The 27,313-nt window shown below is 45.3% G+C and overlaps 2 protein-coding genes across 3 annotated transcripts in view; one reads left to right on the top strand and one right to left on the bottom strand.

Moving 5' to 3' along the window:
- The window catches only part of bzw2 (basic leucine zipper and W2 domains 2), an 82,104-nt gene extending 63,068 nt beyond the window's left edge, over positions 1 to 19,036 (bottom strand). The window contains exon 1 of one of the 2 annotated variants that reach the window (XM_072509171.1): positions 18,866 to 19,036. The gene's annotated coding sequence lies outside the window, so the exon portion shown is untranslated. Of the gene's footprint in view, positions 1 to 15,122; positions 15,236 to 18,865 lie in introns of those variants that run through there. The other variant, XM_072509172.1, reaches the window with a different exon arrangement.
- A 274-nt stretch (positions 19,037 to 19,310) lies between these two features.
- The window catches only part of ankmy2a (ankyrin repeat and MYND domain containing 2a), a 78,562-nt gene continuing 70,559 nt past the window's right edge, over positions 19,311 to 27,313 (top strand). Inside the window, exon 1 of the mRNA XM_072509170.1 lies at positions 19,311 to 19,498. Within this exon, the coding sequence (XP_072365271.1) occupies positions 19,432 to 19,498 (67 nt within the window). The 5' untranslated portion in view covers positions 19,311 to 19,431. The remainder of the gene's footprint in view (positions 19,499 to 27,313) is intronic.

Here is a 27,313-nt window from a genome sequence, read left to right as displayed (position 1 = left end):
TCTCATTAAACGAACGATTTCAGTTGGCTCTCTTGCTGTAAGACGAGCCATTGTTACATCAGCCCATAGCCAGCTGCCGCACATGTATCCAATACTGAAGGTTAAATTATTTCTACTTTAATTCCATGTTTTTGTTTTCACAATTGTTCCGAGCAACAAACCAGCAGGCAGAATATCAATTAAAGGCAGCACACAAAAATTAATACTCATGGAAAAAGGTGGAAGATATGAACTTTTGAATGTACTTCTTACGGCATAAGTTTTTTGTGTTCATTTGTTCTCGGCAAGGCACTGGGACTGCCAACTCTGCTCTTCTTTCATCATCTGAGAATGCTCTGTAGAATTGCATAACTCAGTTGGCCGGACAGCTGGTTTGTGAAGCACTGCGAGGCCAGCAGCGTGGGTTCAATTCCCGCACCGGCTGAGGTTATTCATTAAGGCCCCGCCTTCTCAACCTTGACCCTTGTCTGAGGTGTGGTGATCCTCAGGTTAAATCATCACCAGTCACCTCTCCCTCTCAAATGGGAAAGCAGCCTATGGATCTGGGACTACGGCAACTTGATTTATTGGCCAACACATGACAAATAATCATTGCTTCAAGTACAGAACAAAATTACACTAAGTGCACGAAACACCCAGCATATAAGAACAAGGGACAGACTGAGATGTCCCTTCCTGCTATTTTCTTCTATACCCATATCTGATGAACAAATTATTGCTACTTTTGAAATAGTAATTTCTATTTCTCCACAACTGGTCAGTTACTGATCCACGGTATTTTGATTTGACAGAAGGACTCAGCTAACACATCTAATAAAAAAATAAAAGTACTGATCCCTGGTGGCAGTACAACTTGGAACTTAGTGCTGGCACAGACTTATAACTGGCGAGGTCTCAGGCTCAATTTCTGATTCTAATCAGAGTTATTCCGACTTCAATCAGCCAGCTTTAGTGGCACTTACTTTGCAGAATGTTTAGTTCCCCGGTTAACGAAATGAGAAATCAGCCAGATTTTCGAAGATTGATAGTTATTCAGTGACACCCCCCCCCCACCCCATCCCATCGTCAGTCACCACCCGATATGTGAGTCTAGATAATAAGACCATAAGACATAGGAGCAGAAGTAAGGCCATTCGGCCCATTGAGTCCACTCCACCATTCAATCATGGCTGATTTCAACTCCATTTACCCGCTCTCTCTCCATAGCCCTTAATTCCTCGAGAAATCAAGAATTTATCAACTTCTGTCTTAAAGACACTCAACGTCCCGGCCTCCACCGCCCTCTGTGGCAATGAATTCCACAGACCCACCACTCTCTGGCTGAAGAAATTTCTCCTCATCTCTGTTCTAAAGTGACTCCCTTTTATTCTAAGGCTGTGCCCCCGGGTCCTAGTCTCCCCTGGTAATGGAAACAACTTCCCTACATCCACCCTATCTAAGCCATTCATTATCTTATAAGTTTCTATTAGATCTCCCCTCAACCCCCTAAACTCCAATGAATATAATCCCAGGATCCTCAGACGTAGTAAACTGACTTGGCGCACTGAAAGCTGTGATTGAACATGTGGGCACAGCATCAATAAACTGATGATACCTGTGGGAACTACTGTTAAATCTGTAAATTAGGATAACTAAAGGACTTGAATCAGGTGTCCTTTATTTTTGGGTGTCCCTATTATCAAATCAATCATTGACTTAAAGTAAATCTAGTAGTCCAGGATTTTCTTTTTCCCCCCACTCTCATTTGGGACTGTGTAATTCTGCAGTTCAGCCAGTAGGATGTAATTTCAGTCCACCTTTTGTTTTGCTGGGTTTTCTCGTCTAGATGCTTCCCTTGGCCCTTTTCTCTTAAGGGATGGATGCCCCAATCCTGAGATGTGAAGTTGGCAGCCTGCAAAAGCCAAATTAAGGCTGGGTGGGAGAGATCTAATGTCCTGCAGACCCCTTGCCAAGATTTCCCTCCTCATGCACCAAATAGTGTTAGAAGAGCTGGGAATGGTGGCGATACAGAGCTGTTAGTAGTGCTCGTACTTGGATGTACTGGTGGGATAGGGATATTCATTCTGATTGGAGGCATTCCTGGAGAATTAATTGTGATGTTCTGAACATATGTTGGGTCACATGACATCATATCACATGACCAATACACTTTCACAAGGATCCCGTGTGGCTCAGGAACTTTATGGCCCTGTGTCAACAAAATAGGTAGGATTCGCTTCTTTTAGGCATGCTGAATAAAACAAATTGCTGTACACACAAGCTGTTCCTTTAATGCACTTTTGCCTCGTATCTACCTGCATGTCCGATGTTCAGGTAGTAAACTGACTTGGCGCACTGAAAGCTGTTGATTATAGTTTATGTAAGGGAACTACAGGGCGAAGTGTGTGTGTGTGTGTGGTCGGGGGAGAAGGGGACGGGAAGGACCCCTCCCTGAACCCACAAGGCCTGCAACAGAAACCACAAAGGGGAGAGGGGGACAAGGGGAGAACAGGAGCTCGGGGACAGAACAAAAGAGGGGGATTCCAAGAAGGGGTGTCTGGGGGGGGGGGGGGGGGGGGGGGGAGAAAGAGAAAACATCAAGAACGATTGTATGTACATAAGAACTGCATAAACTGTAAATATTAGATACAAAGTTTGATTATGTAAAATTGAAAAGGCCAATGAAAATATTTTTTTTTTAGGTTTACGTGCGAGTGTCTGTGGTTTCAAGGGGGATTTTTGTTTGTTATTTTTTTTAAGTTTAGAGTACCCAAATAATTTTTTCCAATTAAGGGGCAATTTAGCGTAGCCAATCTACCTAACCCGCACATCTTTTGGCTGTGGGGGCGAAACCCACGCAAACACGGGGAGAATGTGCAAACTCCACACGGACAGTGACCCAGAGCCGGGATCGAATCTGGTACCTCGGCGCCGTGAGGTAGCAGGGCTAACTCACTGTGCCACCATGCTGCCCTGTTTGTTTCTGTTATAACAGAACCTAGTCGGGACTGTTGCCAAGGGTCCTTTTATCACTTTCATACGTTACACTGTATATTCCAGTTCAATTAACGCCGCCAGGAAAGAGAAGATTGGGAAGAACATTTGCACTGTAACTAAATATTTACAGCAATGTAATTACGAACACATGAATGGTCAATGTTCCTCACAGTAGTATGGCACCTGGACTTTCTATATGGGAGAACTGATACAAAGAATTGTTAATTTGCGGAATATCTAACCACCACAATCGGGTACTCTAAATTTTAAAAAAAGGCAAGAGATCATCACAAATAGCAAAAAACAACTACGATCAATGCTATGTTGTATAACATAATGGGTGTTTCTGCAAAGGATTCACGATTGAGGTGCAGAACTGAGACACTCTATACAAAACAGTAATCCAGAACACAAATAACATTCCATCCTTCCCCATCTGATCACCTGCATAAACATATTTTAGTCAAACTGTCTTAATTTCAACCTTCAACAATCACCCCTTATTCCTTTGACGTAACATTTTCATCTACCATCTGCACTTAATGCCTCAAACCATTTATTGTCTCCCAGTAAGATTAAAGGAGACTTGTGAAAAAAAACCTCCAGGAACTGAGGATATATTCATTTAATTCAATTTAGATAATGGACAACCTTTGCAGGGTATGCAACCGAATGGATTGGCCACGAGACAGCAGCTGAGGCAGTTAGGACATTTTTAATACCGTAGCATAAACTAACAGGGCGATGGGAAAATATGACTTTACAACTAATTCTGTGAAAATCCACATCAATGAATCATACCAGTCAGAATATAGAATGGTTCCTGAACTGGCCAGCTTGATTTATACTAGCAGTTTACTAATGGTTTCTCCGCCCCCTCATTGGGGAAGCTCATACTCCCACAGGATTGTGGGATTGTCATTAGTCCCCAGCCAATGGTAAATAGGCAGGTTATAACATCCCTCCCCCTCAAAGTCCAAGGAATCCACCGAAGACCCTGGCGAAGGAGGGCGTCGGACTCGTTTGGCCGCAGGCCGGACACCATTTGCACGCGGCGCTGGGTCAGGCGGCGTGTAACGAGACGGAGACCGGCGCTTCCGTGATGAACGGCGCAACGGTTGTACATCCACGGCCCGTGGACCCGAGGATTCCCCCCTCTGATGCATCCTGTGTCTCCATCTCGGAGTCAGAGTCTGCTGCGTCCGTCCTGTCAGCGTCTCTATCTCCATTCGGTTCCGTAACGACCTGCGCAGGCTTCGAGTGAGGCACCAGTGGAAGATTGTGAGGACTACCTTCCCTTGTCTCTGGTCTCTGCGGCTGTAGAAATGAGCTCCAGGGGCGGGGAATCTTTTGAGGGGATAGTCTTCTGGACCGAACGTGGTCTACATGTTTGCGCTGGAGTCGACACTGGGCTTGCACCTGGTAAGATATCAGGCCCGTTTGGCGAAAGATTACACCAGGAACCCATTGGGCACCACCAGCAAAATTCCGCACGAACACTGGGTCACCGGGCGCAAACTGCCGAATCGGCCGATGCCGAGAAAATCCCTGTCCCTGCCGTTCTTTTGTGCGGCGTACTTTTGCGTTCATGTCCGGGAAAACATACTAAGGCGGGTGCGAAGTCTCCGGCCTATTAGGAGTTCTGCGGGAGCTACCCCAGTCACTGCATGGTGGGTGGTCCTATACGTAAACAAAAAGCGCGCCAGTCTCGTGTCCATTGATCCGGAAGACTGCTTCTTTAGGCCTCTTTTGAATGTCTGCACTGCGCGCTCTGCCAACCCATTTGAAGCCGGGTGGTAAGGGGCAGTGCGGATATGGCGGATGCCGTTCATCTTCGTGAACCTCGCAAACTCCTCACTCGTGAATGGAGTGCCGTTATCCGTGACCAGCACCTCGGGGAGGCCATGCGTACTAAACGATAAACGCATCTTTTCAATTGTTGCGCAGGACGTTGTCCCCTGCATCTTATGCACCTCTATCCATTTAGACTGGGCGTCAATTAGTCGAAGGAACATGGATCCTTGAAAAGGGCCTGCGAAATCTACATGCAAGCATGCCCAAGGCCGCCCTGGCCATTCCCAGTGATGTAGTGGCACGGCCGGAAGCTACTGATGCTCCTGGCAAATGGAGCAGTTTTGGGCCACCTTCTCAATGTCGGTGTCGAGGCCTGGCCACGAGACGTAACTCCGGGCCAACATTTTCATTTTGGTCACACCTGGATGCCCATTGTGCAAGTCTCTTAGGATCAGCTCCTGGCTTTTTTCCGGGACAATCACACGCGTCCCCCACAAGAGGATGCAGTCTTCCACGCTGAACTCTGACAGCTTGGAGGAAAATGCCCGCAACTCGCCTGGGAGCTGTCTATGCTGCCCACCATACAGGACTATGTGCCGAACCTTTGACAGGGCTGGCTCCGTCTGGGTCCACTCACGGATCTGTGATGCCGTGACAGGCAAGGTGTCCATAAAATGTAGGGTTGCAACCACCTCACCGGTCGTGGGGGTCGACATGGGGCCAGTCGATAAAGGCAATCGGCTCAGTGCGTCGGCATTTGCTATCTGCGTTCCTGGTTTGTGCTCCAGAGAATACTCGTATGCAGCAAGCAACAAAGCCCAGCGCTGGATCCGTGCGGAAGCAATGGGCGGTATTGGCTTATCCTCTCTGAAAAGTCCCAGCAGAAGCTTATGATCAGTCACGATAGTGAAATGGCGGCCATACACGTACTGGTGGAAGCATTTCACCGTAAAAACCACTGCCAGGCCCTCCTTCTCGATCTGCGCATACTTTTTCTCCGCTGCAGTCAATGTGCGGGAGGCGAAAGCTATCGGTCGCTCGGCCCCGTTCCCCATCTTGTGGGGCAGGACGGCCCCAGTCCCATACGGGGATGCATCACATGTGACGAGCAAAGGCTTTCCAGGATCATAGTGGGTTAGTAACCCAGACGACGACAATTGTTGCTTTCCCCGCCGGAAAGCGGTTTCTTGCGGCTGACCCCAAACCCAGGTGTGATTTTTCTTTTGCAGAAGGTGCAAAGGGGCCAGCGTAGTTGCCAGATTGGGGAGGAACTTCCCGTAATAGTTTACAAGACCGAGAAAAGAACGAAGATGCGAAGTGTCAGTCGGGGCGGGGGCATGTTGAATCGCACGCACCTTCTCTGCGACGGGGTGCAAACCTTCGCGGTCCACCCGATAACCTAGGTAGACTACTTCCTTTGCCTGAAATACGCACTTTGTGCGACGTAAACGGACTCCAGCCTCCGAAAGGCGTCTTAAGGACAGCCTCCAGATTTTCCAAATGTTCCTGCTCTGACGTCCCTGTAATCAAAACGTCATCGAAGTAGACAGCCACACGTGGTAAACCTCTCAAAATGCCCTCCATAACACGTTGAAAAATTGTGCAGGCAGAGGATACTCCAATGGGCAACCGTGTATATTCATACAGGCCCCGGTGTATTAATCGTTACACATGGTCGGGAGGCAGGGTCCAGCTCCAACTGCAGGTAGGCGTGACTCATATCTAATTTTGTGAACGAGAGTCCACCTGCAAGTTTCGTGTATAGATCCTCGATGCGAGGCATTGGATATCGGTCGAGTCGGGAAACCGTATTCACTGTAAGTTTATAGTCGCCACACAAGCGAACTGTGGCACCTGGCTTCATTACAGGTACAATTGGTGCTGCCCAGTCAGCAAAACGGACGGGCCTGATAATACCCAAACTCTCCAAACGAGTGAGCTCCCTTTCTATCTTCTCGAGCAAGGCGTAAGGCACTGGGCGCGCCCGGAAATAGCGCGGCGTGGCTCCTGGTTCGACTTGGATACGGGTTACGGCCCCTTTTATTTTCCCCAAAACCAGGCTGGAATACATCTGGGTATCGTCCTAGCACCTCAGTCAACCCTTCAGAAACTGTTTGGAGGATGTGCTGCCACTGCAACCACAAATGGCGCAACCAGTCCCGACCCAACAGGCTGGGCCCATGGCCGCGCACCACGATAAGTGGGAAACGCCACTCCTGGCGTCCATAAACAACAGGGGTCATTGTAGTTCCTGCAATGTCCAGTGGTTCCCCCGTGTAGGTGGCCAACCTGGCCTGTGAGTCGGTTAATGCAAGGGTCTGTATACCCTGCTTGATGCGGTCGAATGTCCTCTGGGGGATCACGGAGACCGCTGCGCCAGTATCCAACTCCATCTCAAGTGGGTGGCCATTGACCCGTACTGTCACCTTAATGGGGGCCACACGGGGAGCTGCCACACAATGCAGCTGCAGGCAGTCGTCCTCAGGAGTAGTCGCCGCAGGTTTATCCACATGGAACGTACGGCCCCTGGGCTGGTCCCAGTTATGACCCCTGGGCTGGTCCCAGTTTCGGTCGGAACGACGCCCCCAGGACCGCCGTCCGCAACGGGGTCGGCGCCTACAAGTCTGACACCGACATGGCTCCTCATCCATTGGCTCTGGAGAAGGCTCCCTTCGGGGAGGAATGTCCGACGGCCACTGGCATCGGTCCGGACGTGACCGCAGGAGTGCGGGGGGACGTTTTCGGACGGAAGGGGTTGCGCCCCAAGGCATGCACTTCCATTCCCTGTAGCTCCTGCACTCCTCGTTCTGCGCTCTCTCGGGACAATACTATTTGAATGACCTGTTGAAAAGTCAATGTTGGCTCAGCTAACAACTTTCTCTGGGTGGCCGCATTGTTCATACCGCAAACCAAACGGTCACGTAACATTTCTGACAAGGTCTCACCATAGTCACAGTACTCCGCAATCCTGCGTAGCCTGGATAGAAAATCGGCAAGGGATTCTCCAGGGGTCCTCTCAGCGGTATTAAACCTGGACTATCATGGACGGGGTTGGGTTAAAATGTTGCCCCACTATATTCACAAGTTCATCAAATGTTTTGGTGTCCGGCGCAGCTGGGTACGCAAGGTTCCTAATCACCCCAAACGTATGCGGGCCGCAGGCGGTGAGCAATATGACCACCTGGCGTTCGTTTTCGGTGATATTGTTTGCCCGGAAATAGTAACGCATCCGTCGTGTGTACTGGTTCCAGCTTTCCAGCGCAGCATCAAAAACATCCAAACATCCGGACAGAGGCATGGTATAATAGAAAACAACTTCCAACCTGTATCCAACAAAAATCCAGGGAGGTGGCTTCAGCAGTGTAGACAGCTATTCACTTTAACCTTCGTCGCCAGTTTTGTGAGGGCCACGAAGAATCCAGCACGAGTTTTAAGGATACAAAGTAATAACATTTATTTACAATAACATATATACATAACAGTAGCAGTAATTTCCCTTGCTGCACATTTCTTCCTGCTGGTTCCTGAACCGGCCAGCTTTATTTATACTAGGAGTTTACTAATGGTTTCTCCGCCCCCCTCATTGGGGAAGCTCATACTCCCACAGGATTGTGGGATTGTCATTAGTCCCCAGCCAATGGTAAGTAGGCAGGTTATAACAGATAACCACCCAATTGGTGCTGAGTCCATTACAATGCCAAGGTGCCCCGTACTGATGAAACTACAGCGCATAAGTTGGATCGGAAACATTTAAATGTCAAAGAAGAGTGCTTAACACAAAGTCCAAGTGACTCCAACGCAATGACGCTTATAAAAATAATTTTTTGACTGTCACCTTGCACACATTGTGCCATGAATTACTATTCCTAGAAGAATTGGTTACATGAAAATACACCAAGATTGGGAAACCTGAATATTCAAATGCAAATATCAAAACTGAACTTAAAAAAGTAACAATTAGGAATAATTCACTGAATAAATGGCAGCACAGTGGCAGTGGTCAGCACTGCTGTCTAAGCTGCAGGGACCAAGGTTTGATTCCAGCCTCAGGTGATTGTCTGTGTGGAGTTTGCACTTTCTCCGCAGTGTCGGCATGGGTTTCCTCCCACAGTCCAAAGATGTCCAGGTTAGGTAAATTGCCCCTTAAAGTGTCCAAAAGGTTAGCTGTGGCCAGGGGGGTAGGGTGGATGATGGGCCAAGGTACAGTGCTCTTTCGGAGGGACATGCAGACTCGATGGGCCAAATGGCCTCCTGCAGTATAGGAATTCTAGGAGGTCAAATGTTATGAAATAACTAGAGTCATAAACAAAGATCTCTCAAGAGTTCTTTAATTTTTTTGTGAGAAGAATAGTATCAAACTTTCTATTGTGACACTTGCCATATTTTAGAAGACAATTAATTGGAAGCAAGAGTGTAAAATCTGTGCAGTTTAACACAATCAAGGGTGGGATTCTCCCATTTTGAGATCAAGTGCCGTGGCAGGTGCAGCAATGTGGAATGTTGGTCACTGTGGCGCCCGGCAGGAAAACACACCAAACCTCAATAGTTAGTCACTGCACTAAGCGGTGGGGCAGGCCTGGAATGACACCCAGCACATAGTCATGTCCAGGTGCCATATTAAGAAGGCATCCAATATCACTGACTCACTATTGAAGAAAGATGTTGGACATCCTGAAAATGAAGGTAGATCTCCCAGAACACTTCAAAACCAGAAGATGGACTGAGAACAATGATGGGTCTCCTGGGACATTGAGGCTGGGACATTCCATGGCACCTAATTTGGAAGGTCCACCTGCAGATGCTCCCCCGACCCATTCCCTATCGTGTTCCGGGCAGCCTCCATCCTAAAGTCCAGACGCAGCTCCTGCAGGAACCAATCACAGATTTGTAAACCCCACCATAAAAAAAGTAGAAAAGTACAAAGAAAATATGCGAGAAGCCCAGTTCCAGAGGATGTTTTGCATATCCCACACAACGTCACATTATCCCAACCTCAGGCACAGTACAGAATAATCATCATTCTACAGTTATGCGGAGAGGACCAGCAGCTAAAAATTTGGATTATGGACAGTTTTGTAAACCTTCCAAACACATTAAACAACAGGATAAAAAAGGGAAAGGGTAATGAATGTAGGAATTTCAAATGTATTCTATTATAGGTATTTGGTGCAGTAAGAGTTAAAAGCCTTTAGTGTGTGAGACTGCTGAAATCATGTTTTAAAAGACATCCTAGCTTGAAAAGGTTTTGGGAGCCAGGGGTGCATTTAAGCCACTGTAAAAGACTTGGGTAATGGAATTTTGTTTTGATGAAGGCGATTCCCTGTGGAGCTAATCTGATTTCTGCTTGGTAAGGTGTTGTTGCTGGATGGGGCCAAGGCATTAGGCATTTTTCAGAAATCAGGTCAATTCTGATCTGAATGAAGCTTTGTCCAGAAGTGAAGCAGTTTTGCTCTCATTGCAGTTTAGTTAGAAGAGATTAACAGTCTTTAACTCTGTGCAGACTTGTCAGAGAACAAGGGGAGGCTGAAACAAGCTGAGAATTATCTTCTGAAGAAATAGAGCTAAAGTTTCTGCATGGGTTTGACAGGAGTCAGATCTTGCTTTTAAAGCAGTGTCAATCTCCCTTTCTCAAGGAACATAATAATAATAAATTGCTTATTGTAAAGTAAGAATTCCAATGTGCCATTGGTAGTTGAAAGAGATTGAGAGCAGAGGTGGGTTTATTTCTTGTTCTTTGAGTGGAATAAAAATAGCAGTTAAGGGTGTTGTATTCACGGTATTGAGTAGTACTGTTCAAGGGGTAATTGGAAGCTATTTTCTGGTATAACGTCAGAGAAGTTAGGAATAAAGTTGGTTTTGAAATACCATATCCCTAATTCTTCCTGAAATCACACCTGGAGTGAAGTATCCTCTCCTCACAGTTTTACCAAATTAAAATATTATGGTTTCTGTTCAGTGTCCTAGCCACTGTTGGGGTCTGATCTGGTATCGTAATAAAATCTACCAGGAGCAACAGGTCTCAGGATAAAATAGGACCAAGATACAACCAGAAGTCTGTATTCCTCCGGAATACACCTACCCCCAATGACAAAGAGGAGAAAAAGCTGCTTGTTCAAACAAGGGAACACCCCAACAATAAAGGGGGGGGACACACACAATATCAACCACAATAAAGGACCCGGCTTAATCCTACACCCTTGTGCACTTAAGGAATCAATAAATCAAGGATATTCAAGCACATCAAAAGCTCAGCCTCTCAGGATATCCCTAATAAGTTCATTCGAGAAGGAACATCCCAAGCATAAGAGGTCAATAGGATACCAATCGCAGCACCTGAATTGGCCTCGTCCAGCACACGGAGACAAAGCAGTTAATACCCCCATGACACCCAGCACACATCAAGGCCCACCAACCAGCCAGCCCTGCACTTCACTAACCACATCCAGGGCAGCACACCATTCCACTGACCAAAATGGGGCTCACAACAGCACACTGCTCGCCCAGATTAAGAGGAGAACCCTCCCCGGCAAGTAAACCCAAGAGCATGAGACACAGGCGAGCATTGTATGCCCTTGAAACAAAGATATTAGGGGACAGGGCGGCACTGCCTCAGAGACAAATACACTGCCTCCCCATGGAAGGCCCAGCGACAATGAGAATACTCAGGAAGCCAATATGCAAGACCATCCGGAGGAAGGTGTCTAACACCCCCATTAAGCCTACACCCAACTGAAGAAGGGCTCTGCCAACGTGAAGACAGAACATAGTCCCTCATTTCAACAAATCAAACAGGGATAAAGTGACCACATTCAGATGTGCACCACCACACATTATCCTCTAGTCCAATAAGCCTCAAAATTCCAACCGTGAAAAAAAAACCTCCAGGATACATGATTGGCACAAGCCTTCGAAGGAGACTAGTGAAGACTCTCAAAATTCAAAGCAACAACAAAAAAGCAAAATGAAAACCTAATACAATTCGCTCTAACTGGGGCTATCCTCAATCCAAGTGAGGACTATTCTAACCCTATCATCCACCACCGCACCAACCATTCATCCATTACCCCACCTTGGCTCCACTCACCTTCTCTATAAACAAGATAAGGGATGTCTAAAATGTATTCCCTTCTCCTGTATACAAGGAACACAGCATATTAAAAAAAGATAAGATTGTGTACATACCACGGGTGCTATTTAACCGGGGGGGGGGGGGGGGGGGGGGGAACCTGACACCCAGGTACTGCCTGCCTGTCACCACCTCTTCCATTCTGGCAGTGCCATCCGGGCATCCTGGCTCTAATCTCCTCCAAGCGTACAACCTGCCAAGATATCTGCACTCATTAATTTTGGCCTCGTAGACATAATGACATAGTTCTAAGAAGTGTACACAACAGAAGGACTTGGGCTTCAGGCACAAAGATCTTTCAATGTGGCAGGACATATTGATAAGGTTCTTAGCACATGGGATCAAGTGCTTCATAAATAGAGGTAGTGAATACACATGCAACTGACTGGATTGTTCTACAGAGAATTGGAATGGAATGGATTTGATGGGCCAAATTGCATCCTTCCATGCCATATTGACTCTTGATCATGCCTGATTTTAGTTGTTCTACCATTCATGGCTGTGCTTTCAGCTGAGTTGACCATAAACTCTGGAATTTCCTCCCAAATCTCTCTTCCTGTCTTTCTTCCTTTGATACCTTCCTTCATAACCTAACTCGTTGATACAACCTGTCGATCTAACTGAACATTGACTTGCAGTCTGGTGTCAAATTTGTTTGAAAATGTTCCCGTGAAGTACATTGGCATGTTTTATCACGTTAAAGATGCTAGCTATATAAATACAGGTTGTTGATCTTGTTATGGGCCAGGGTTTAGAGAACCCCAAAGTGTATCATAGAGTTCACCTGACCCACAACTTTTAATAGATTGTGGTATGGGGAGCACATGGCTCACTCTACAGGTGTGGTCCAGCAGAAATGGAAAAGTATTTTTTAAAGCAAAACAATGTTTATTCTATGAACTCAAGTTAACCTTTTTAAAACAAACAGTGAATATCTTAGCAACCATCAATTCAAATATAACCCCCAAAGAATACAACACTAAGTAATCCTTAAGCTGTCCTTTTAACATCCATAAGACTTTTAAAAAAACCTTTAAACAGAAGCACATCAAGTTAAAGTCACTACTGAGAGCAGTTATTAGTTTTAAATCATCAAAGGATCGATTTACAGTTTTTAGATTGAAGAGAGAGAGACTCATACACCTTCTGGTTGTGACTGCAGCTATCCAGCTCTGAAAACGAAACTAAAACACACCCTGCAGCAAACAGCCTAAGATGAAAGTAAAACGCTGACAGGCAGCCCAGCTCCATCCACATTCTGACATCACTGATATAATAAACACCCATTTCTTAAAGGTACTCTCACTACAGATATTTATATACACACCCATTTATAAACACCCATTTCTTAAAGGTACTCTCACATGACATGAACAAGATAGTTTCTCTATTACTCCTCCTACCACTTCACCACTCTTCACTGGACTTTTCAACCTTACGTAATGGAACACTACTCCTCTCACCCGGAATTCCACATATTACCCTTTACATCTGCCAATTTTAACTGACTGTCATGTTTCATGGCCATTTTCTGAAGTTCAAACTCTCTCTCTATCTTTTTCCCTGATCTGTATCTCCCGTTCTCTTTATTTTTCTTCTGCTAGGGCTATTCTTTCTTTTCTCACCTCTCCATTGCTTTTTCCTCTCTCTCTCTTTTTCCTCTTTCTCACTCTCGTATGCAAGCCACTTTAATTCTCTCTCATGTTCCATTTATTTAATTTGCAACTGAATTTTTGCCATTTCCAATGAGTCAAACTGTACTTAGCCACCGTCATAATTACCTCATCTTTTCGCATTTTGTCAGGTAATGCTAACTGCAGTGTTTATGCCAAATCTAACAGTCTGTTTTTAGTCTCTGTCCATAGGGTACTGCATGTGACCGTCTCCACCCCGAAAAATTTCTGACCTTTGAAAGAGCCATTGTCCACAACACACTCCCTATTTAAACTAGAATACCACACCTGAAAACCACAATATGCTCACCCCTCACTGTCTTTAAGTTCACTAAGCCAATCCAACAGATAGACTTTTATCCCGGACGAGCCCCCAATTTGTTATGGCCCAAAGTGTATCATGGAGTTCACCTGACCCACAACTTTTAATAGATTGTGGTATGGGGAGCGCACGGCTCACTCTACAGGTGTGGTACAGCAGAAATGGAAAAGTATTTTTTAAAGCAAAACAATGTTTATTCTATGAACTCAAGTTAACCTTTTTAAAACATAGTGAACATCTCAGCAACCATCAATTCAAATATAACCCCCAAAGAATACAACACTAAATAATCCTTAAGCTGTCCTTTTAACATCCATAAGACTTTTTAAAAAACTTTAAACAGAAGCACATCAGGTTAAAGTCACTACTGAGAGCAGGTATTAGTTTTAAATCACTGATATAATAAACACCCATTTCTTAAAGTTTTTAGATTACAGAGCGAGAGACTCATACACCTTCTGGCTGTGACTGCAGCTATCCAGCTCTGAAAACGAAACTAAAACACACCCTGCAGCAAACAGCCTAAAATGAAAGTAAAAAGCTGACAGACAGCCCAGCTCCACCCACACTCTGACCTCACTGCAGTAATAAACACCCATTTCGTAAAGGTACACTCATTTCTTAAAAGTGCTCTCACATGACAATCCCATAGTAAACATGTGAAAACAATCACAGCGGCATTTCTCAAACAGGATTGAAAGTAAATCATACTTTCCCGGTGAGGCTTCCTAAAATCTAAATGGATTTACACAATGGCCAATGCTGACAATTAGGATGTAATTTAGTAATCAAAGACACAAGTTCAAGTTGCAAGAGGTGACATGAATGCAGGTGATCCAATGCCAATTGATTGTTATATCCTTTTTCATATTCTACTTGGAGTGCCCCTTTTAAATATCAAAACGTATGAACTGTCAAATATCAAAATCTCCTCCAAATAATCAGCGAACGTCTATGTGAAAATGAAATGAAAATGTCATCATTCAGTTAACGGAATGCATATTTCTTTTAACTACCAGAGATTGTTTTTGTACATATTGAACTCTACGTTGTCCCAGCAGGGCTCAATACTGATTTCCCACTTGTTCAGTGTTGCAAGTCACCATTTGGTTCAAATAAGTTTGCTCCAGATGGCAGGTACCCCATTGCTGAGTTCAGAGGCACTGATTTATGGTAACTGAGCTGCCTGATGCCAATACTTGTCAATCTATTATTTTTTTAAACTTCTTACCGGTTGAAGAGAAGATTGTTCTAATTGTTGAACTAAAATTGCTTGAGTGAAGAGAGAATTGATTGAAGTTTACTGTAAAATAATTACAATGCTTGCACTTCTCCGTTCCTCCCACATTCATTGGTATTTATATACTGCAGTAGTCAGTCATATATTATATATAGGCACAGGAGCCTCTCTCACACACCTACAATATATAATGAGTTCACAGATGTGTAAAGCAATAGTAATAATAGAAATATCAGCTCTAGTTAATAACTATTCAATATACCTCCAGCGGCTCCGACTTATAAAGCCCCTCATTGGAGGACTGTAACACCCCCCTGGCTCCCACACAACCTTTTCAGTAGATCCCTGCCACCCTTAACTGATGGGCAAAAAGGTGACTGGCCTGCTCCCTGTGCACGTATACAGCCCGCTTTACCCGCCTCAGCTGCCACACCAGCCGGTCTGTGGACAACAGGTCAAATGGCATTTGTGGCTTCTTCCTGCATGCCCAAAGCTTGCACTCCTGCCTTGGCTGCCTATCCATATGAGCAAGATGGCCTCCTTCCTGATCACTGCCTCCCACAACTGTCCCATTCTTATTCCACCCCACATAGTCCCTATGGCCCGAGAAATCTTAGCACAAAACCCGAGTCAGCCACCAGACCCACATCCAACCTCCAACACGTACGCTGCGCCCGACCCGCCTCAAATCCACCCAATAAGGCGCATGATCCGAAATGACCATCGCCGAATACTCCGCACTTTTTACTCCAGGGAGCAATGTTTTATCCATAACCAAGTAGTGAATCCTTGAGCATACCTTGTGCACTAGCGCAAAATATAAAAACTCTTTATACCCTGGGTTCACATACCACCAAGGATCCACCCCTCCATAAATGCAGCCAACACCTTTGACATCCCCGAAAGAGACAGCAACCTTGGCCTGGAGCAAACTAACCTTGGATCCAAAACACAGTTAAAATCCTCCCCTCAAATCAGTTGGTGCATATCCAGCTCTGGAATGGCAGCCAACAGCCGTTCCACGAACTTAACATCGTCCCAGTTCGGGACATACACGTTCACTAATACCACTGCTTTCCCTTCCAGTGTATCTGTAACTATCACATAGTGACAACCCTGATCGGCCAGCACCATTCCCGCCTGGAAACGAACCATCTTGCTAACCAAAATCACCAGCTCCTGACCTACTATCAAACCCGGAATGAAAAACCTGGCTGACCCACATATTCCACAACCTGATGTGGTCCCACACCCAGAGAGGAGTCTCCTGCAGGAACACCACATCGGCTCGCCAGCTTCACCAGGCTCCCCCAAGCCCCACAAGTTCCAGGTGATCAAACTTGCGGTGTCTCTCATCCTCCCCCTCAAATCAGTGATCAGCACCATGATTTAACGTCAAGGCACGCAGTCTATTCCTATAAAGATCTGTTACATGAAAATACAACTAAGATTGGGAAACCTGAATATGCAAATGCAATATCAAAACTGAACTTTAAAAAAAGAAACAATTAGGAACAATGCACTAAATAAGTGTGGTTAGCACTGCTGTTTTACAGCACCCGGGTTTGATTCCAGCCTCGGATGACTGTCTGTGTGGAGTTTGCACTTCCTCCCTGTGTCTGTGTTGGTTTTCTCCGGGTGCTCCGGTTTCCCCCCACAGTCCAAAGATATGGAGGTTAGGTGGATTTACCATGTTAAATTGCCCCTTAGTGTCCGAATGTTAGGTGGGGTTATGGGAATAAGGCAGGGGATTGGGCCTTGGCAGACTGCTCTTTCGAAGGGTCTGTGCAGTCTCGATGGGCCAAGTGGCCTCTTTCTGCACTGAATGGATTCCATGATTCTATGTGGAATGCACTGCCTGAGTTTGTGGTGGTGGCAGTCAACTTTGGTTTTGAAAAGAGAATTTGGCAATTATTTGAACAGAGAAAAACTGCAGGGCTATGGTGATTAGGCAAGTGGGTGGGACCAGGTAAATTGCTCCTGCAGTTAGCACACACTGGGCCAAATGGCCTTCCTGTGGATTGTAAGCATTCTATCAATCTATGAAAGATTCCCGACAGTAATTTATGATAGAGCAAGCACATTATCAGTTTGTTAGTTGTATCAATATGTTGCTTTTTATGATCTCAGACATTTTTCACTGAGTGGCTGGCTGGGTCCATATGAACACAAACACAATCCAAATGTGGAATCAAAACATTACAGAATGTTGTTTCAGTTAGAAAAATCTTTGTGATCACTACCTACTGTTACTGCAGTAGCTTATTAATAATTCTATCACTTCAAGATAAGGTCCTTGATTCTGAATTCCAAGTACACAAACATACACAGTGCACTCCTGCTCTAACACAGTGATGTGGACAGACTGCCATTGTGTGCGATATTCCTCTATTTTACATGTACAGCCTATCTAAATACAGCCAAGATGTTTTGGATTGGTGTAACTTTTATCAAGAAGGAAGGAACTCATGCCAACTGGAGACTAGTGTGCTCCTGCGTAATTCCTCACCGTTACAGCCAGTTATACTGTATTTCTATCAATCAATCCTAGTTTTCAATGTTAGCGATTATCACCACAGATCTGGGAACCCTCCTAAATATATGGATTATCACGTGTATTTAAAATGGTACTTCGAGTTACACATTCAGTAAAATCGTATTAAGAGATTGGTTTTTAAAAACCAACACGACGTTTTAAAGTGGTTTACGATGCAATATTTCCAAAAATCTACGTGGCCAATGTGTGACCAGTCCTGAGGCAATTCTGGTTTCACCTCTTTTTTTTTGGGGGGGGGGGGGTGATAATATATTTCCAAATTCGGCGACAAACCAGATAAATCTGCATCCGTCCCCGGTTTAGAGAAAGAGAAGATAAAACAGGTTATGAGCCCAACTGTCTCGGAGGATAAATGTTTTATCAAACCAATCGCAATTTGCACTCTGGGGAATGGGAACCATCCCTATCTTTATAAAGCCAGTGGGACGATCACAAACGTCACGAGTATGTTGCCCGTTGTTAGCAAAACTTCCAACACATCTTAACTGGACCCAAGTACAGAAAATATTTCCAGTCGGTGACAGAAATCTGTGCGTCTTTAATTCAACTGCAAACAGCGAAAACTGGTTTACATTCACTCAAAATCGCCTTCACGCTGCCGTCAAAGCACATTAATGTATCTGTCGGGATATATACAGGAACTTAACATATTGAAAATACATGCAAATCGATGCCATCATTACGGATACATGACGTTAACGTGGTGTTATTTCTAAAATAACACAAACGCCATTAAAATCAGAACTTGTTCTATCATGAAGCACAATGGAAATAAATACATTGTGGCATCTGCTGACCTGTTAACCCCTGGCAGCCCACCACCGAAATAGGAAAGAAAGATATCACTATTAAAAGTACGCCCTCTTTTTCAGAAGATTTGAGTAGCTTTGTGCGATTTAGCCAACAATTTGCAACATGCCTGAACCCGTTTTCCCACCCCCGTCGACGTTTTGGTAAACGCCCGATATAAACTCTTCACGACCCTTTAATGCATGTAGATCCTTTAATACAAATGTTATGCACAATAACGAAATGCAAAACCTCTCGGGTTATGAAAATTACTTGCGACCATGAGCTTCCCCTTCCCCCTTTCATGAAGTTACATAGTGTTTGCAAACGCAGGGTGGGGGCTGCTTTCACTTAACCCCCCCACACCCCTCTCTCTCCCTATCCTCACCTGCTTGGTTCAGCTGCAGTTGCTCCTTTTATCCTGCTCTGTATTCAGGAGGCAAACGTTGCGACCGATTGTTGCTCTGCCCGCTCCACGTTCCAACCAGCCCACGCAACGTTCCGGCACACTCTGAACAATGCAGACCAACAGAACCGCGGCACATGCGCAGGACGCCCAGCCCCGGGAGGGGCGGGGCTGACTCACACGCGGCCTGGCGCGACCATTGCACCGGGGAGGGGGGGGGGTGGAGGGACACATTGGAACGACGAAGGTCTGAGCTATTTCATGTATTCCTCGTTGCCAAGATTATATTGCATGCAATATTGTAATATATCTTTATATACTCTGTAAATAATCTCTCCTGGCGAGAGATTATTTTTGCTGCTTGCCTGTGATTCAGACGGACCCCCCTCTGTGTGTGCGTCTCTGGGTAGTGGGGTGGCTCCTGTTGCCATTCGCTTTGCACCGGGCGGGGAGGCTCCTGCTCTTCTCTGCTGACAGGCGGCGGTCAGGTCGGCTGTGAGCTTCCCCTTACCCCTTCTCGCCCTGTATTTAGCCCGTGGAGCTGAAGCATGGCTCCTCCCAAGAAAGGAGAGGTGACAGCCGAGGAGAGCGAATTGCTGCAAGTGATTTCTGAAGGTGATGGCGGGCGGGGGGTGAGCGCCGGGCCGCGCGCTGTCTCAGCAACAGCAGGGGTAATGGTTCCGGAGCGCGCGGGCGGACCATCCATCAGCGGAATGTTTGGCGGCTGTCACGGCTAAACGGGGCTCAGCCGGCCGCCTGGATGGGTGGACGGACACGGTTCGCATTTCACCATCTCCTATTCCAGCATTTTCTATACTCACAACGCGTGTTTTTATTTTCTTTATTCGTTCCTGGGATGTGGGCATCGCCCGCTGCCCGGGCCAGCATTTATTGCCCAACCCTGAGGGCATGTAATAGTCAACCACATTGCTGTGGGCCTGGAGTCACATGTAGGTCAGACGAGGTAAGAACGGCAGATTTCCTCCCCTAAAGGACATTAATGAACCAGATGAATTTTTACAACAAATCGTCAATGGTTACATGGTTTATTGAATTCACATTCCACCAACTGCCCTGGTAGGATTCGAACCAGGTCCCCGGGGCATTTCCCTGGGTCTCTGGATTACGTGTAATGTATTTAAGATTCAATTTTAGTGTGTGTGTTCTGGCGATAAAGGCTTCATGCTAATGGCCCATTGCCTCCTTCTCGAATAGTTGCTGACATGGTAGCTGTTGATGTGCGCCATGCTGCATTGGCCGCTTGTGTATGTGGTTACTTTACAAGAATAGTTCCAGGGATGAAAAACTTCAGTTGTGAGGATAGATTGGAGAGGTTGTGACTGTTTTCCTTTGGAGAAGCGAAGGCTAAGAGGAGATATGATCGAGGTGCTTGAAATCATGAGGGGGCTGGACAGAGTCGATGGGGGGGAGAAACCTTTCCTGCTCGTAAAAGGATTGACAACAAGAGGGCACCGATTTTAAAATGATTTGCAAAAGAAGTATATGTGAGGTGAGAGAAAGCTTTTTCACACAATGATTCAGATCTGGAATGCACTGTCTGCAAGTGTGGTGGAGACAGGAACAATTGGGCAAGAGGGCATTAGATGATTATTTGAATAAAAACAATGTGCAAAGTATGGGGAATGGCAATAAGTCAAAATACTTACTTGGAGACCAAGTGGAGATACTATGGGTCGAATGGCCTCCATCTGCACGGTAAAAGATTCTTGTGTGTTTATGTGCTGGTTGTGTTTTTACAGCTATCTTCAAGAAGTTCTTGTGTGTTGTGGAAGCAGACTTATTAATCGTTAGCTATTTTCAAGATTTTATTGTGCATTTGCTGATAAATACTTTGGAATGTGGTATAATGGCTTACAGTACATAGGATTTAGAAAATCTAGCCTGGGTTTACTAGGAATAAGTATGATGGTCAGGTATGTAAGTATGTGTTCATATATTCAGTGTTTGATGCTTAGCTCAATTGAGAGTTGCAGAGAAGCCAGCAGTCATTTTTAAAATTCATTTACGGGATGTGAGTGTCGCTGGTTTGGCCAACATTTATTGCCCATCCCTAGTTGCCCTTCAGGAGGTGGTGGTGAGATGGCTTCTTTAACCGCACAGTCTCTGAGGTGTAGGTACACCCACAGAACTGTTAGGGATGGAGCTCCAGGATTTTGCACCAGCGACAGTGAAGGAACAGCAATATATTTCCAAGTCGGGGTGGCGAGTGACTTGGAGAGGAACCTTCAGGATCAGGGGTTCCCAGGTATCTGCTGCTCTTGTCCTTCTAGACAGTAGTGGTCGTGGGATTGGAGGATGCTGTCTAAGGAACCTTGGAGGGTTCCTGCAGTGCACCTTGATCGTACACATTGCTGCCATTGTCGGTGGTGGAGGGTTTGAATGTTTATGAAAGTGGGAGGCAATCAAACGGGCTGCTTTGTCCTGGATATTGTTGAGCTTCTTGAGTGTTGGAGCTGCACTCATCCAGGCAAGTGGAGAGTATTCCATTACACTCCTGATTTGAGCCCTGTAGATGGTGGAGAGGCTATGGGAGGTCAGGAGGTGAGTTACTTGCTGGAGGATACCTAGCCTTTGATCTGCTCTGGTGGCCACTGTACTAATATGGCTAGTCTAGTTCACTTTCTGATCAATGGTATCCCTCAGGATGTCGAATGTGGGGGATTCAGCGATGGTAATGCCATTGAATGTCAAGAGGTGATGATTAAACCTTTCCTTATTTGAGATGCTCATTGCCTGGCACGTGTGTGACGTGATTTAACTTGTCAGTCCAAGCCTGAATATTGTCCAGGTCTTGTTGCATTTGGACATGGACTGCTTAATTATCTGAGGAGTCGCGAATGGTGCTGAACATTGTGCAGTCATCCAGCAACACCCCCACCTCTGACCTTATGATGGAAGAGAGGTCATTGATGAAGCAGTTGAAGATGGTTGGGCTTAGGACACTACCCTGAGGAACTCCTGCAGTGATGTCCTGGAGCTGAGATGATTGACATTCAACCACCACAATCATCTTCCTTTGTGCCAAGTATGACTCCAACCAGCGGAGAGTTTTCCCCCTGATTCCCATTGCCTCCAGTTTAGGAAGGGCTCCTTAATGCCATACCCCATCAAATGCTGTTTTGATGTCAAGGGCAGTCACTCTCACCTCACCTGGCATTCCGTTCTTTTGTCCAGGTTTGAACCGAGGCTCTAATGAGGTCAAGAGCTGAGTGACCCTGGCAGAACCCCATGCGCAGGTTATTACTGAGTAAGTGCTTCTTGATAGCACTGTTGATGACTCCTTCCATCACTTTGCTGGTGATGGAGAGTGGACTGATAGGGTGGTAATTTCCTTGGTCTTCAAAAATCAGTTGATCTCTGACCAAATAAATTTAAGGTCTGAACATCCATGGCTTTCTGGGGTCGAGAATTCCAACGGTTCACAGCCCCTTGAGTGAAGCGGTTTCCCCTCATCGCAATCCCAAATGGCAGACCGCTTATTATGAGACTGCGACTCCTAGTTCTGGACTCAGCCATGGCAGAGATCTTCTGTGGGGCCCCAAATGTTTAAATGAGATTGCTTTTCCTTATAAATTCTAGAAAATATAGACCTACTGTACTCAGTGTCCAGTCATAGGACAATCTCTTCATCCCAAGAATCAGTCTGGTGAAAGTTTGTTACATTCCCTCCGAGGTAAGTGTATCCTTCTATGAGGGACTAAAGCTGCAAACATTACTCACCAAGATCTGTACAATTTTAATAAGACTTATTTGCTCTGATATGAATCTCAAAAAGTTGCTTTGCGGGTGCAGCAGGTAATTAAGAAGACAAATGGAATTTTGTCCTTCATTGCTCGAGGGATGGAGTTTAAAAGCAGGGAGGTTATGTTGCAGCTGTATAGGGTGCAGGTGAAGCCACACCTGGAGTATTGTGTACAGTTTTGGTCTCCGTACTTGAGAAAGGATGTACTAGCACTGGAGGGAGTGCAGAGGAGATTCACTAGGTTGATTCAGGGGTCGAGAGGATTGGCTTATGAGGCTTATTTATTGGCTTATTAAGTAGACTGGAACTATGCTCATTGGAATTTAGAAGAATTAGGGGGGACCTTATGGAAACATATAAATTTTGAAGGGAATAGATAGAATCGAAGCAGGGAAGTTGTTTTTCCCTAGCAGGTGGAACTAGAATTAGGGGGCATTGTCTCAAAATAAGGGGGAGCAGATTTAGGACTGAGTTGAGGAGGAACCTCTTCACCCAAAGGGTCGTGAATCTGTGGAATTCCCTGCCCAGAGAAGGAGTTGAGGCTATCTCGTTAAATGTTTTTAAGACAACGGTAGATAGATTTTTGAACAGTAAAGGAATAAAAGGTTATTGTGAGCGGGCGGGTAAGTGGAGCTGAGTCCACAAAAAGATCAGCCATGATCTTATTGAATGGCGGAGCTGGCTCGAGGGGCCTGTGGCCTACTCCTGCTCCTAGTTCTTATGATACTCCAATTCCCTTGTAATAAAGGTAGATGTACAATTTGCTTTCCTAATTGCTTGTTGTTAACTTTTATTTGTGTGCAAGAACACCACAATCTCTCTATGGAGAAGCGGTGTGTAGTGGTATTGTCACTGGACTAGTAATCCAGACACCTTGGGTAACAGTCCGGGGACTCCGGTTAGAAGCCCACCCAGAGAGTGGTAGACCTGTGGAATTCTCTACCACAGAAAGCAATTGAGGCCAAAACATTAAATGTTTTCAAGAAGGTGTTAGATATAGCTCTTGGCGCTAAAGGGATGAATGGATATGGGAGGGGGAGGCAAGCGGGAACATGTTACTGAGTTGGATGATTAGCCATGATCATAATGAATGGCAGAGCAGGCTTGATGGGCCGAATGGCTACTCCTCCTATTTCCCCTGTTTCTAAGGCAGTTGGGTGACATTTGTATTCAGTTTTAAAAAATCTGGAATTAGAAATCTGATAACCATTGTCGATTGTTGTAAGACCTATCTGGTTCACTAATGTCCTTTAGGGAAGGAAATCTGCCATTCTTACATGGTCTGGCCTACATGTGACACCAGATCCACAGCAATGTGGTCAACTCTCGAATGGCCTCAGTTCAAGGGCAATTGGCTGGGCAATAAATTCTGGCCCAGCCAGTGACACACCCATCCTGTGAATGAATAAAAAGAATTCCCAGTCTCGCCATTTAAAAATAAATTATTTTCTATTTCTCCTCCCAAAAGTGAATAATTTCAGATTTCCCCACATTATATTCCTTCTGATATACCCTTGCTGAATCACTGAACTTGTCTAAATTATTTTGTAGCTTGTCCACAACCTCCTCACAGCTTGCTTTCCCATCTAATTTGTATTATCAGCAAACCTGGATACATTACACTTGGTCTCTCATCTGTGTCGTTGACATAGATGGTACATAACAAAATCCAAGCAATGGTCTTTGCAGTGCCCCTCTAGTTGTAGCTTGCTAACCCATTTATTCCCACTCTGTTTTGGTAACTGGTAACTAATCCTCCATCCATGTGAATATATTGCTACGATCCCATGATGATGGTTTTGAACAGCAGCTTATTAAATGCCTTTTGAAATACCAAGTATATTATCCACTGACTCCTTATCCATTCATAGGTTTAACTTGGTAAAAATCCTGTCACACATGATTTTGTTCATTTTTTGACTTTGCACGATCGTACTTAGATTTTTGAAGTGCACTTTGAAATTTGATGTTCTTGCAAATCTGACCTGATGATTGGTAGATGAAAAACTTCAATGGCATGTCTCCCTTTTTCAACGATACTGAAGTTTGGTACTACGAAGCAACTATCTGGACGTGTGAGCAAAATACTGTGAATGCTGGAATCTGAAACAAATGCTGTTAAAACTCAGCAGGTCTGGCAGCATCTGTAGGGAGAGAAAACAGAGTTAACATTTCAAGTCTGTTTGACTCTGTAGCCACTTAAAATGGCCAACTCCCGATTCAAAATGGCGAATGGCAAAGACTGATGGGAAAGTCAGACAACAAGACAAAAAACAGCAGCTGCAGGTTGGCTGTGTATTTACCTCTGGAAAGGCCAGACAATATCGATACCAGCAACCATCAGCATAACAAAAGAACAGCCATCTGCATACTACTGAGCAATCCCTGGGAACAATAAGCAACATTTAGACACAAAGCAAAACCAGACTCTTCGGCGCCAGCAGGAGCCTACACAAAAGGAGGTGAACAAGCACCTCCAGGCCGCCCATCGATAAGGAAACCGCCCCAGCATTGGAGAAAATCGAACCAAGCGATTGGGACAAAGTCCAATCATTGAAGATTTAAAACCCTTGTTTCACACTTAAATAAATCACTCTCAAACCAAATATAAAATTCTATTGTGTTATTATCACTGCCCTGAGTCATCTTGACAAGATTATTAATTAATCCTGTGATAGCAAAATATTATATTTAAAATGCCTTGTTCCCTCGTTGGTTCCTTAGCTAATCTAGAAAGCATTTCATGAACTCATAACCACAAACTTAGTTTGCCCAGTCTGTAGGAAAATGGTTGTGATTATTGAGTTACCCTTATTACAAGCACCTCTTAATTTCCTGATTTTTGCTTTGCTCAACACTGCAGTTACTTTAAGGGTCCTATTAAACTACACACAACATTGTTTTCTACATCTTGTTGTTTCTTAGCTCCACCAAAACATTTTACACCTTGATTTTCTGAGTTGACGTCTACAGCCTTTTCCTCTCAATTATTATGAGAGCTTTTCATTTTCCCCCATCTCTTCTGGAATTCAGAACTCCTGGACAATGAGGGCGGCATGGACTTCCGGTTGCGGCTATGCGGAGCTAAGCCGCACGATTCGGCAGCTCCCGCTACCACGGACCTTCGGGCTCGCTAGAGGAGCCCCAACGGACCTTTTTTTTGATGCAACCCGTGGGGAAGGGAAGAGAGAGGTCCCCCTCCAACTTCTATGGGAAGCAAGAGATGAAATTGCAGAGTCGTTGGCAATGATCTTTTCGTCCTCACTGTCAACAGGGGTGGTACCAGGGGATTGGAGAGTGGCGAATGTCGTGCCCCTGTTCAAAAAAGGAACTAGGGATAACCCTGGGAATTATAGGCCAGTTAGTCTTACTTCGGTGGTAGGCAAAGTAATGGAAAGGGTACTGAAGGATAGGATTTCTGAGCATCTGGAAAGACACTGCTTGATTAGGGATAGTCAGCACGGATTTGTGAGGGGCAGGTCTTGCCTTACAAGTCTTATTGAATTCTTTGAGGAGGTGACCAAGCATGTGGATGAAGGTAAAGCAGTGGATGTAGTGTACATGGATTTTAGTAAGGCATTTGATAAAGTTCCCCATGGTAGGCTTATGCAGAAAGTAAGGAGGCATGGGATAGTGGGAAATTTGGCCAGTTGGATAACGAACTGGCTAACCGATAGAAGTCAGAGAGTGGTGGTGGATGGCAAATATTCAGCCTGGATCCCAATTACCAGTGGCGTACCGCAGGGATCAGTTCTGGGTCCTCTGCTGTTTGTGATTTTCATTAATGACTTGGATGAGGGAGTTGAAGGGTGGGTCAGTAAATTTGCAGACGATACGAAGATTGGTGGAGTTGTGGATAGTAAGGAGGGCTGTTGTCGGCTGCAAAGAGACATAGATAGGATGCAGAGCTGGGCTGAGAAGTGGCAGATGGAGTTTAACCCTGAAAAGTGTGAGGTTGTCCCATTTTGGAAGGACAAATATGAATACGGAATACAGGGTTAACGGTAGAGTTCTTGGCAATGTGGAGGAGCAGAGAGCTCTTGGGGTCTATGTTCATACATCTTTGAAAGTTGCCACTCAAGTGGATAGAGTTGTGAAGAAGGCCTATGGTATGCTCGCGTTCATTAACAGAGGGATTGAATTTAAGAGCCGTGAGGTGATGATGCAGCTGTACAAAACTTTGGTAAGGCCACATTTGGAGTACTGTGTACAGTTCTGGTCGCCTCATTTTAGGAAGGACGTGGAAGCTTTGGAAAAGGTGCAAAGAAGATTTACCAGGATGTTGCCTGGAATGGAGAATAGGTCTTACGAGGAAAGGTTGAGGGTGCTAGGCCTTTTCTCATTAGAACGGAGAAGGATGAGGGGCGACTTGATAGAGGTTTATAAGATGATCAGGGGAATAGATAGAGTAGACAGTCAGAGACTTTTTCCCCGGGTGGAACAAACCATTACAAGGGGACATAAATTTAAGGTGAAAGGTGGAAGATATAGGAGGGATATCAGAGGTAGGTTCTTTACCCAGAGAGTAGTGGGGCATGGAATGCACTGCCTGTGGAAGTAGTTGAGTCGGAAACATTAGGGACCTTCAAGCAGCTATTGGATAGGTACATGGATTACGGTAAAATGATATAGTGTAGATTTATTTGTTCTTAAGGGCAGCACGGTAG

Source organism: Scyliorhinus torazame, chromosome 6 (assembly GCF_047496885.1).
Source record: "Scyliorhinus torazame isolate Kashiwa2021f chromosome 6, sScyTor2.1, whole genome shotgun sequence".
Taxonomy (NCBI): Eukaryota; Metazoa; Chordata; class Chondrichthyes; order Carcharhiniformes; family Scyliorhinidae; genus Scyliorhinus; species Scyliorhinus torazame.
The sequence above is the reverse complement of the archived record's forward strand: the minus strand, read 5'-3'. Positions and strand labels throughout refer to the sequence as shown.